The 12,403-nt window shown below is 43.8% G+C and overlaps 1 protein-coding gene across 5 annotated transcripts in view; it reads right to left on the bottom strand.

Moving 5' to 3' along the window:
• Nucleotides 1-4,798: 4,798 nt before the first annotated feature.
• Nucleotides 4,799-12,403, bottom strand: part of MYO1B (myosin IB) — a 147,291-nt gene continuing 139,686 nt past the window's right edge. For all 5 annotated transcript variants that reach the window (XM_081201904.1, XM_081201905.1, XM_081201906.1 and 2 more), the window contains one exon: nt 4,799-6,461. In XM_081201904.1, the coding sequence (XP_081058030.1) occupies nt 6,338-6,461 (124 nt within the window). In that variant the 3' untranslated portion in view covers nt 4,799-6,337. The remainder of the gene's footprint in view (nt 6,462-12,403) is intronic.

The following is a 12,403-nucleotide window of genomic DNA, read 5'->3' as shown; positions in this document are numbered from 1 at the left end:
ACAATCAGTTTCAAACAAAAATCCAATGCCAAACATTTCTCTACTTGTGATGCAGAACATCTGGAGCAAAGGAACATGATTCCAAAAGATGCAGAGCAATGGGGTGATCATTTCTTGCTTCTGCCCACGCGTCTATTCACGTTCGTTCTCGACACGTAGAAAGCTGTTGGAAGTAGGCAAAATTGCTTTTTTGGGGGGGAGAACAGAAGGAAACCCTCCTCCTCCCCCTGCATGAAAAAACGGGGTTTTGTCCCATTTGAGGATATTGCATATAATTTCCCCAATGACAGGATGCAGAATGTTTGAGCTGGAAAGAGCATGCCAGAATATAAACATACAATCTGTAAATCCCTAGAAAGCAGTATGTATGTGCCTCTTTGCTATGCCCCAGCTGCAGCTATTTGCTACGTGCTACTACAGTCTCTCTCGCCCAAGAAGAGGCTGGTTCTGGAAAAGCACAGCAGCTAATGACATCTCCAAACAATTCTCTAAGATGCAATGGTTTTTATTCTACCTCTCCCGCTCTCCATTCCTCTTCTGTTTACTAGTTTCGCCCAACATGACAAATGACTTTTCTGTTGTGCTGTAGGATCACGAAACCGTTTTATTTTTCATGCTGGACTAATGAATTGCCAGGACCACCTTTCAGTGTTGGTGAAAAGCAGCAGATTGTGGCATCATGTCAACATCCTACTTTTTCATTTCTGCCCCGCCTTTCTAATGCTGCGCATCACTCAATGTAGCTTATGGCAATTCAAATCATCATCATTATTATTTTTGTTATTAATTAAATTTATTTACCGCCCTATACTTACAGGTCTCGGGCAGTTCACAATATAAAATCACAATCCAATGACTTGCCCCCTTCCCAAACATTTTTAAAGGTCATTGGATGTCAATCAGCCCAAGGCCTGGTTACAGAGAAATGTTTTTGCCTGGCACATAAAGGTATATAATGAAAGCGCCAGGCGAACCTCCCTAGGGAGAGCATTCCACAAATGGGGAGCCACTGCAGAAAAGGCCCTTTCTCGTGTTGCCACCCTCCAGGCCTCTTGGGCAAGAGGCACATGAAGATCAAATATTTTCATTAAAAACTGCAGGATCAAACAAACAAAACACATTGGCAGTTGGAACATAGACAAACAAGGTTCAGATAAAACTTCTGCTTTAGAGTTTATATCATTTGTAGTAGGAGCATCACAGCTTCCTAAGAGCTAATTTCAGCAATCCCTGTTCTTCCAATTGCTTTCTGCGTACAATGATATTTCAGGAAGAATTTCTCTCGCTTCGCTTGCTCTTTAGCTTTTTCTGCCATTTGTTTGCAGTACTGAGTTCCAGAATGTCATCTCTCCCCCCCCTTCATCAACCATAGCTCACTAGAACCATGAATACATTTTCCAGTAAGATGGCGTGACTGTGATATTTAAAATTAAGTGCATTTTCACTTCTTATATTACGTAACCTCCAATCAACTCTATGGTCTATCTATTTCATATACACATAAAAACAATTCTAGTTATTTCCAAAATGGTAAAATTATTCAAAATATAAGAAATGTGTAAGATATAACCAAAACTAATCTATACAAAACTGTGCCCCTCAATGGTCAGTGCAGTGATACCTAGAGTTAAGTACTTAATTTGTTCCGGAGGTCCGTTCTTAACCTGAAACTGTTCTTAACCTGAAGCACCACTTTAGCTAATGGGGCCTCCCGCCGTTGCCACGCCACCGCCGCACGATTTCTGTTCTCATCCTGAAGCAAAGTTCTTAACCAAGGTACTATTTCTGGGTTAGCGGAGTCTGTAACCTGAAGCGTATGTAACCCGAGGTACCACTGTACTGCATCCATCTGAGGTCTGAATTGCAGTAATCCAACCTCAAGTGTGTGTGACTTTATCATCATAAGGAATGACTGCAACTGGTGCATCAGCCTAAGTTGGGCAAAGCCATTCCTGACCCGGGTTGCTGCTCCAGGAGAACTTCCTAGACAACATTTGAATCCAACGCTTGCCACACTGGTCCTTTCCAGAGGAAAATATTAATCTCATGTTACTTCGTCAAGCAAAATAGAAGCTGTGTGACAGACAGTTAATATATGCAGGGCTTTTGTTTCAGCCAGAGCTCAGCTCCGGCGCCTCTCAGGTGGGCGCCATTGCCATGCTAAGAGAAAAGAATAGAATAGAAGAGAAGAGAATAGAATCATAGAGTTGGAAGAGACCACAAGGGCCATCGAGTCCAACCCCCTGCTAAGCAGGAAACACCATCAGAGCACTCCTGACATATGGTTGTCAAGCCTCTGCTTAAAGACCTCCAAAGTAGGAGACTCCACCACTCCTTGGCAGCAAATTCCACTGTCAAACAGCTCTTACTGTCAGGAAGTTCTTCCTAATGTTTAGGTGGAATCTTCTTTCTTGTAGTTTGGATCCATTGCTCCGTGTCTGCTTCTCTGGAGCAGCAGAAAACAACCTTTCTCCCTCCTCTATGAGACATCCTTTTATATATTTGAACATGGCTATCATATCACCCCTTAACCTCCTCTTCTCCAGGCTAAACATGCCCAGCTCCCTTAGCCGTTCCTCATAAGGCATCGTTTCCAGGCCTTTGACCATTTTGGTTGCCCTCCTCTGGACACGTTCCAGTTTGTCAGTGTCCTTCTTGAATTGTGGTGCCCAGAACTGAGAGAACAAGGGAGAAGTTTCATGGTGAGTTCTAGCACCTCTTTTTCTAGAAAGGTAGCACTGAGTGTATGCATGACTTTAGCCATGTCTAAATGGCTAAATGCCAAGCCTAAATGGCTAAATGCCAAGCCTGAGCTCTGTGTTGCACCCTCCCTCAAAAAAAGGGGGGGAGGAGCACAAAGCGCACTATCTGCACTAAATTCTAAGGTTTTGCACGTCTCATCAGCAGTTGGATTGTCGATAAGGACGGAAATCTGGATCTTAAGCCCAGCTCATAGGGACGGAAATGGTAGATTGAAACAGAAGAAAAATGGCATGTGCTTAATGAGATTCAGATGGGAGAAGGACAGAGCAACACTTGAATCTTGAACAATTAAGCTTCCAAACTTCACCACTCCTGAGTTTCACAATCAATGCAAAAACTGCATTTCACCCACCAATCTCTACAGAGGTGGGGGAATGGAGGAACGCATAAAGTACAATCTACCTCTGTGGAGCCATGTTTTCCTTTTGCCAAACTCCCCTATGCTCATCACTTCGGAGAGTGCGCTGCAGCAAAAGCCACACATCAAAAGAAAGCTTTTGGCCATAACTGGTGGGCTGATCTGCAAAATCCGCCTTGGTGACAGCCAGAAGCAGCCCTCCGCTGACTTTTCCCAACCGAGTCACAGAGGGTAGCTGAGGTCAGTGAGCAAAGAGCCGTGTAGCTGTAGCCTTCCTTGCCATGTTAAAATATAAGGGAGGGGATGAGAGTGGGCTGTAAAATTCCCCAGTGGTCCATTCTCTTTCCCAGCCCTTAACATTCCACGCTCAGAGGCTTAAAACAGATGCGAGAAGCAGCAGAGAAATGAAGCCTGCAAACTCCATGGATTATCCACTGGTCCTCACGGGTTCTGAACAGGAAGCATCTTGTAAAGAGACAATGCCTCTCTAAGGGACTTGGGCGGGTCTCTTAATAAGGATGGCTAGACTTTCCCACTAAAGACAGGATTATTAAAAACATAGAGAGGAAATGGAAGTTGAAGAAAGGATAGTCCTCTATCTCGTTTTAGGTTTCTTCCTCCAGAGAGAAAACGACTGGGTTGCTCCGGTCTGGTTTTTGCTTTGTTTTTTTTAACACGGTCTGCAACATGTCCCCCCTGCAATGTTCTTGTGGACTGCATTCTGCTCTTTTCCACGAGGGCCAAATGACATCTGTTCACTTCCAGCAGGGAGATATTGCTCTCCATCTCCATGCCAGCTCTTTTTCGGTGGTGGTCGAGGCAGCAGGTCAAATGTTGTCCTCACTGTAGCAGCTACGGCTGGGCAATATCCGGTTTTCAACATTGAAATATATAACGCCAGCTGAAAATCACAATATATCAATATGTCTGAAATGAGAATGGAGCTCTGTACGGGCATTGGCTGGCTTCACGGTTTTCTCTACATAGTGATTTTTGCGTAAAACACACATGCCCATGACTTGCGATATATTGCCAGGTCCAAAACGATGAAACCAATTATCATGATATGGACTTCAAACTGGTTTTGGACAATATATTGATAGATTGCCTAGCCCTAGTAGCCAGATCCCCTGAATTTTAATGGTGTTTTACTTTCCCCACATGAATTAATCATACCTGCCCACCCACTTATATGGGGATAAAGGGGTTCATTTTGGAGGCACTATTGGGCTGGGAGCTAGGCCTGTTTCCTGCTGACCCCAGCCATGGAGAAGCCAACCTGTGTGGTCCCCTGCCTCTTCATCTGAATAGCATCATTAGATTCCATGGCCACACAAATATGCAGAAATGTTGGGATCGCATTCAGCTCCATATATTGGAAGAATCCTCTTAGTTCAGATGGTGAAGCTACTATTTAATATGAGCTGTGTAAGTTTGGGTTTTCTGCATTTAATATGAAGCAGCAGCTCAAGTGGTTAAAAGCTCTTCTGAATCCACTTCACCAAAGATCAAATGGGATGGAAATACAGATGCAGAAAGATTTCTATTTAAGAAATGCATCTGGGGGGGGATCTATATTATCAATAGATCTGCTGTCGTTAATTCTTCTACTCTGCACTCTTAAAAAAAGTACGTATTTGATGGCTGATAAATAACCCAAGGCCAAACACAACAAGCCATTGCTTCAAAGCTTCTCTTTATTTATACTTGGGTTTGTTTGTTTTTTGCATTGCACATATTGTGCAGAAACCTTTCCTTGATGGCAAGTTCTTGCATCAGTCTGAGAATACAATAGATCTAAAACCATCCTTACATCAACAAGTCAAACAGTCACATTCAACAATCTCTTTTAGCTAACTTCTGTCTAAACACTGGAAAACGATACTCCATAAATCAATGCGTTCCGCTAATTCTCCTGGTTTATACAAGGCCTTAAGCTGCAATCTCCATTCAGGAAGTTTAGAATGCAGTTCTTGATTGTAAAGTGTTTCTGTGCACACATTACATATCAGGCACACAAACTTATATAAAACTGGTTGAAATACAAAAATATGGTTATCACAAGAGTACCAAACAGCACAGAATTAAAACAATTATTTATCATTAATATCAAATTTATGTACATCATACATCCCCACCGAAATGATTTCCCCTTCTTCCAAAGTGATAACGTCAACATTAAGATAGAACTAGCCTAACTTAAGTCCTCACAACAAATACGCAGGATCTCTCTCCTTTTATTACCCACAGAAGTTATTATAAATAATTTTCACAAGTTGTATGAATGCTTTATTGCACATTGTACAGCACGCATGCCAACATCTGGGGGAGAGAGAGAAAATTCCTCTATCCCTTCATTTGACACGTAGTGTAAAATACCTTGCCCTCTCGTTTCCCCATGCAAACAACTGCTTTTAAGGAGTTTTAAACATTGAAGGGTCCTTTTAAAGAGGGGTGGGAGACCCCATAGAGAACAAAAGAGATGCCTTGCGCTGTTGTGTGGCTATTGTTAACCGTTTAACGCACTTCTTGCCTCTTTAAATGGACTCATTTCTGCTTCCTAGTCTTACAAAGTCATTAAAAGCTGACAATTAAAAAGTCTGAAGCAGAATGCCACCCGCACTGTAAATAAAACAAAACAAAAAACCATATGCAGCTGCTACATATGCAGTCGTACATTCCTTCTGCTTTGCAGAATTAGGGTTTCCTGCCCCACATATTCCATTAAAGATCAAATTACTTGGTGCTTTGTGCTGTTTGCAATTAACAAGGTAGCTGCAGCAGCCCCAGAATTTTGCCAGACTCTCCAGTCCTGGTTTATGATTAACCCTTTGGACTGAGCTCTGCCACAGAATAGGGTTGGGAGGAAATGGGTCTATATAGCCTGCTGTGAAGGATTCTGCTCTAAAGAATAAATATGAGGAATGGGGCATGAAAGCGTACAGGGTTTACGATATGCGGCGTTAAAAAGTAAGGCATGACCACAGAAATTATATGCGACAAGGCATCCTTCTGTTTATAATATGCTATCAGCACACAAAGCCTGTATATAAAAATCAACCAAAAGCTGTAACAACTAAACAAAAAGGGGTGGTGGTCAATAAGTTAGTTGCACCTTTTAGCAGACTGCCCCTCCCTCAAATCCCACCCCACCCCCCTGCCAAATGAGTAAAATTGCACCATTATGGAGAATTGTAGGGAGAGCGCGTGCATAAATTAAGGTACAGCAACTTCGAGAAGCCGGTTGTTTTTTCGCTTGCAAGTGGGCACGTTGCCGTTCTTCTGGTTGCCCCGCACAAACTTGACGCACACTTTGTCTTGTCTGAACTGAACGAGGAACCTAGGAGGTGAAAAAAACCAGGTTTCAGTTTGGTATGGCGTTCGTCCCAGTTGGCTGCAGCAGCAAGGAGAAAGCAAAGAAGTTTAAGCACATCACAAGCCCTCTTTATATTAGCAATAAAATAGAACGTGATTATCTCACGTTAATCATACTTGGAGAAGACATGCTAAATTCAATGGACCTGAATATGGCCAGTGTTGGATATTCCTACCCAGTAACTCACTGCAAATCTACTCCCCCCTCCTGCTACCCTTGATTTTTGCTTATCTTCCATAGTGCTAAGTGAGTGAGCCACCTTCAAAATTTGCTTATACCAGGCAGTGAGGAAGGTTGTACATTCTGTTAACGGGTTATTAACGGGTTGCAAATGCCAGATACTTTTGTTTGCTTTTTTAAAAAAACAAAATTTTACTGGTTTTTAAACAAATACAAAATGTTTGCTTTTTTAAAAAAAATAGAAATATTACTGTTGAGGGCAGACAAGAAGAATGTCCAGGTTTTCTATCTTGGGTATCAGGGCAAGTAACTTTTAAAAAGCAAATACTAGGGCTGCTATATGATTAAAGAAATCTTTATATTTTGAGAGTTGTTTTGGACCAACTGAAGTTTCCAAATCATCTGCAAGGGCAGCCCCACGTAGAGTGTGTTGCAACAATCCAATCTGGAAAGTTGCCAGAGCACGGAGTACAGAGGAAAGTAAAGAAAGTGGGGAAAACCCTGGCTGACACACTTACTGTGTTGCCCTTCAGCACTTAGCGTGCTTTTACAAAAATAAAATCAAAATGCAGGCACTGGAATAAATACAAAATGTCACAATTTGGCTTTACGATCAAAATTGGCTCAATATGGTGTGCCGGAAATTCTACTGCCGGCTGAAACAATCGCAAAATGATTTTCAGCTGTATCCCAGCCTCCAGCACATTGAGTACAGATATATTTATTCCCTGCCACACTTGACGCGAGGAAATACAGTGGTGCCCCGCAAGACGAATGCCTCGCAAGACGAAAAACTCGCCAGATGAAAGGGTTTTGCATTTTTTGAGTCACTTCGCAAGACGAATTTCCCTATGGGCTTGCTTCGCAAGACGAAACGTCTTGCGAGTTCTTGCGAGTTTGTTTCCTTTTTCTTAAAGCCGCTAAGCCGTTAATAGCCGCTAAGCCGCTAATAGCCGTGCTTCGCAAGACGAAAAAACCGCAAGACGAAGAGACTCGCGGAACGGATTAATTTCCGTCTTGCGAGGCACCACTGTAATGGAGTCAAAATGGGACACATTCCACCAACCCCACCTGGTGGGTCTCATGGAACAAGGAAGATACCAAGACACTCATTCATCCTCCTTCTGCATAAGACAGAAGAAAGCAAAGTCTTAATTGCTCACTGCAAACTGACTGCTCTCTATTCTCAAGTCATGAAATCTCTGCTAGCTAATGTATTCTGTGATGTCTTTCTTTTTTAATCCTCTAAAGCATGGGTAGGCAAACTAAAGCCCAGGGGCCAGATCTGGCCCAATTGCCTTCTAAATCTGGCCCGCGGACGGTCTGGGAATCAGCGTGTTTTTACATGAGTAGAATGTGTGCTTTTATTTAAACTGCATCTCTGGGTTATTTGTGGGGCATAGGAATTCATTCTCCCCCCCCCCCTTCAAAATATAGTCCAGCCCCCCCCCCCAGGTCTGAAGCACAGTGGACCGGCCCCCTGCTGAAAAAGTTTGCTGACCCCTGCTCTAAAGTCAAGTCAAAGCAATTCTGACAAATAAAAAGAAACCTTTTCGGAGGGTGGCAGAGTTAGTAAACAAAGTTGAAAAGCCCACATTTTCCACAAACGGTCCATTTTTCCTATGAGGTGTACTCTAAGGGGTACTACCTAACCTGGTCCTGTTTGTGAACTACTCTTACCAAATCCCTCAATTCAGAAACAGCCCCCACCCCCGGCCCTCAACAGATTCTTTCACCCAAGGATAGCCAATGTGGTACCTTTCAAATGTTGTTGGACTACAACTTCCATTTTCTCTCACCATTGGCCATGCTTGCTGGGGCTGATGGGAGGTGGAATCCAACAATATAGGGAGGGCACAATGTTGGCTAACCATTTGAATCACTGTTCCTGCTTCCACATGTGTCTAACCACCCACAGAGATCCATAAAAAAGTATTCCTACGTATATGCTTACTATTTCCATGTAAGGTAAAGTTAAAGGGACCCCTGACCACTAGGTCCAGTTGTGACCGACTCTCGGGTTGCGGCTCTCATCTCGCTTTATTGACCGAGGGAGCCGGCATACAGCTTCCAGGTCATGTGGCCAGCATGACTAAGCTGCTTCTGGCGAACCAGAGCAGCGCACGGAAATGCCGTTTACCTTCCCGCCGGAGCGGTACCTATTTATCCACTTGCACTTTGACGTGCTTTTGAACTGCTAGGTTGGCAGGAGCAGGGACCGAGCAACGGGAGCTCACCCCGTCGCAGGGATTCGAACTGCCGACCTTGTGATCAGCAAGTCCTAGGCTCTGTGGTTTAACCCACAGTGCCACCTGCGTCCCATGTAGCTCCAATGTAATTTCCAAAGCCTGATCCCTTCTTCCTACCCATTTCAACCCTCCTCCCTTCTAGCTGCTCCCATCAGAATGTCCCTCTCCCTTGCTGCTGATAGACTGAATGGTTCTTTGCTCGACACACCAGGCCCTGTCCTACAAAAGTAACCACCATGGGCACAATTCAGCCAAAATTAATCACTTTTTAGACCACATTTACTGCAACGAGGAAGCAAGGCATGTGTCCAACTCTCTCCAGTTGAAATCAACGGTTTAACTTTAGGTCGGCGGTGCCTTGCTTTTCAAACAACATTCTGATACATCCTTGTTGCATGCAAGGAATGTTCTTCAAGGCAAACTGCACAATCACATCTGGAGGGTTCTCTCAGCCATTGGAAAGGCTTCGTTAAAAATAATAAGGTAAAATCAAGCTTCTAAGAAACATCTTGGTCGGGTAGGGTAGAACTGGCTACATCTGGGCCCTGGCTCCCACATATCTGCTGTATGATAATTTTAGGGCTTATCTGAATCCATTTAATATCTAAAACCCCTCATTTTCATATTATTCAGCTTTTCACAGTGACCACGTTATTTCCTACTCAGCCTTTTCCAAGTTGTGTAACTGAATTCTTGGACACCCCCACCCCACTCTTGGCTTTCCTACGTCCAAACGGCTAGGCTAAATTCCCAGTAGCTTGCAAACCATTAGTTTAAGTGTTACTGAATATTCCCCTCCTCCACATTCAGTACAGCAGCTCCAGAAACAATAAAGATAAACATCATAGCACCATTTAGCACTGACAGATCCCATTGGTAACAAAGCAGGAAAGCACGCCACCTTTTAGAAGAGGCAGTCTCTCTTTCCAGCATTTTATCTTAAGCGAGGTTTCCAACAGGGATTTAGCACACTTCAAAAGGATTTTTGCCTTCAACCAGAAGCCACAAATCAAACTAACTGCAGAGCTCCTGGGACAAAGGAGCCTGATCTTTTCAGAGCTTCTACAGAGTACATCTTTCCACCTACCCAGTTGGGAGTCCCCGATGAGCCATTAGCCCAGAACTCCCATCCACTCACTCCCTTCCCCTAAAACCTTCTGGCAAAAGTGGTCAGCCATTTAGAGTGCAGAGCCCCATCCATCATTGGTGATGGATTGCATCTCTTTCTCTCTCTCCCCCCCCCCTCAACTAAATCGCATCTTTAAAACTTAAAAAAAGCACTGTAACATGTAATCCACTTTAGATGGATTACAATCGTGAAAGGCAGGAGAGGAATAACTGATTAAATAAATACATAAATGGCACGTCAGCCAGCGACTGGAAAACTGTGGCTAATGGTCAGCAGGGTTATACCAATCCTGTCCCAAACACCAGTTAACTACATAAAGTCCTAGCGAGCAATGTTTATTCATATTTTCATCATGCTCCACCTTCTGAAAGGCTGCAAGGAAAGGACCACAACAAATAATGATGCATAGAAGAAGGTCGACAGTTGCTCTAAGCCAGTGTTTCCAAAACTTGGGTCTCTGGTTGTTTTTGGAACACAGTCGTACCTTAGTTGTCCGTTCGACTTCCAAAAATGTTCACAAACCAAGGCGCGGCTTCCGATTGCCTGCAGGAGCTTCCTGCACTCAATCGGAAGCCGCATTGGATGTTCGGCTTCCAAAGAACGTTTGCAAACCGGAACACTCACTTCCGGGTTGGCGCCGTTCGGGAGCCAAAACGTTTGACAACCAAGTCATTCGACAACCAAGGTACGACTGTACAATTCCAATTATCCTTGACCACTGGTCCTGCTAGCTATGGGTGGTGGGAGTTGTTACGCAGCTGTAAGCCAATGTAGAGAAACCTAACACACCTTCCTCATCTGTTGGTGGCTGATGGCCCCCAGCTCATAAAAGCTGCCTTACACAAAGTCGAATCATTGGTCTGTTCACTTCAGTATTGCCTACACTAAGTTCTCCAGGGAATCATGGTAGGAATATTTCCCAGCCCTACCCAGAGAGGCTGGGGATTGGACCCGGGACATTCTGCAAGCAAAAGCACATGGTCTGTCCCTGAGCTGCAGTGCCCCACAACTAATATTCTGAGCTCCAATGCACCATCACCTTTCATGCAGTTTCTAGGGGCAGAGCAGTAGTCCCAATTAAAGGTGTTAAGCACTGCTCCTCAGTTTCTTTTCAATCCCTCTGCCCCAAAGGAACACCTGGTAATACAGTCGTACCTTGGAAGTCGAACGGAATCCGTTTCGGAAGTCCGTTTGACTTCCAAAACGTTCGGAAACCAAAGCGCGGCTTCCAATTGGCTGCAGGAAGCTCGTGCAGTCAATCAGAAGTCGTGGAAGCCCCATTGGACGTTTGGCTTCCAAAAACAGCTCGCAAACTGGAACAATCACTGGAACTGGAACGTTTGCAGCGTTCAGGAGCCAAAACGTTTGAGAACTAAGCTGTTCGAAAAACCAAGGTACAACAAACATATGTCATTGCTAGACTAAAGGAGCAACATACAAGCACAACCATAATTGCGTTTGAAGACCATAAGCTCACATGCTCCCTGCGAGTCCTGTATACCTCCTTTTCGATGCTTTGTAGAACTAGCGGTCCCCCTACCTACACAAATGCGAACACAAGTAGTTGTACACGAGGGATTACCATAGTCTGGCCTTGTTTGCATCATTAGGAAACAGACCTGCAGGGTTACATCACGTAAGTGAAATTGCTTTAAGCAGACTCATCCAGTGTGCTAAATATTTACCAAGCACACACATATTTAATTTTGTTCAAGTCTGGCACCTTTGGAAACAAAGGCTATCGACAATTATGGTTTACTAGTAGATTAAATGCATTTTCCCCTCCTATTGCATAAAAAGGGGCTCCAAAACACCATCTGCGCTGACAATTCAGTTTACGCCAAAAATAAGTCATCTGAAAATTCACAAGTCTCCCTTTCTTCCAGACCCTCCTGCGAGCAAGTAATTCTATAGCAATAAACGGGTGAGAAAGTAATGGAATGCATAAGACCCCCGTTTTACAAGAACACACACCAAGATTACTAGGGGACTCTGATTTTATCGCCTCTTATTCAAAGGAAGAGTAAGAAAACTGCTCATGCCATGGAATCAATTATGTTCCACACATTACTAAGTGCCAGTCAAATTGTCAAGATGAAGCTGGGGCTAAGAAATAACTCTTGAAAAGCATAAATGTGCATCTCTCCTCAAATAGCAGAGAGAGACCCAAAGATCCAAATCATATAACCAGATGGGCCATTGACCCATGTCATGTGGGCAGGCTTTGAATATTGTTAGGGAGCAATGCTGGATAAGGCAGCAAAGGGATAAATGAAGTTCTTTTTGAAAACTATCTTAGTGTAGGGAGGAGTCCTAACACTGGCTTCCCAGACTTACAACTGTAGTCA

This window comes from Podarcis bocagei (assembly GCF_964188305.1).
Source record: "Podarcis bocagei genome assembly, chromosome: 1".
Classification (NCBI taxonomy): Eukaryota; Metazoa; Chordata; class Lepidosauria; order Squamata; family Lacertidae; genus Podarcis; species Podarcis bocagei.
This window is presented reverse-complemented; position numbering and strand designations above follow the sequence as displayed.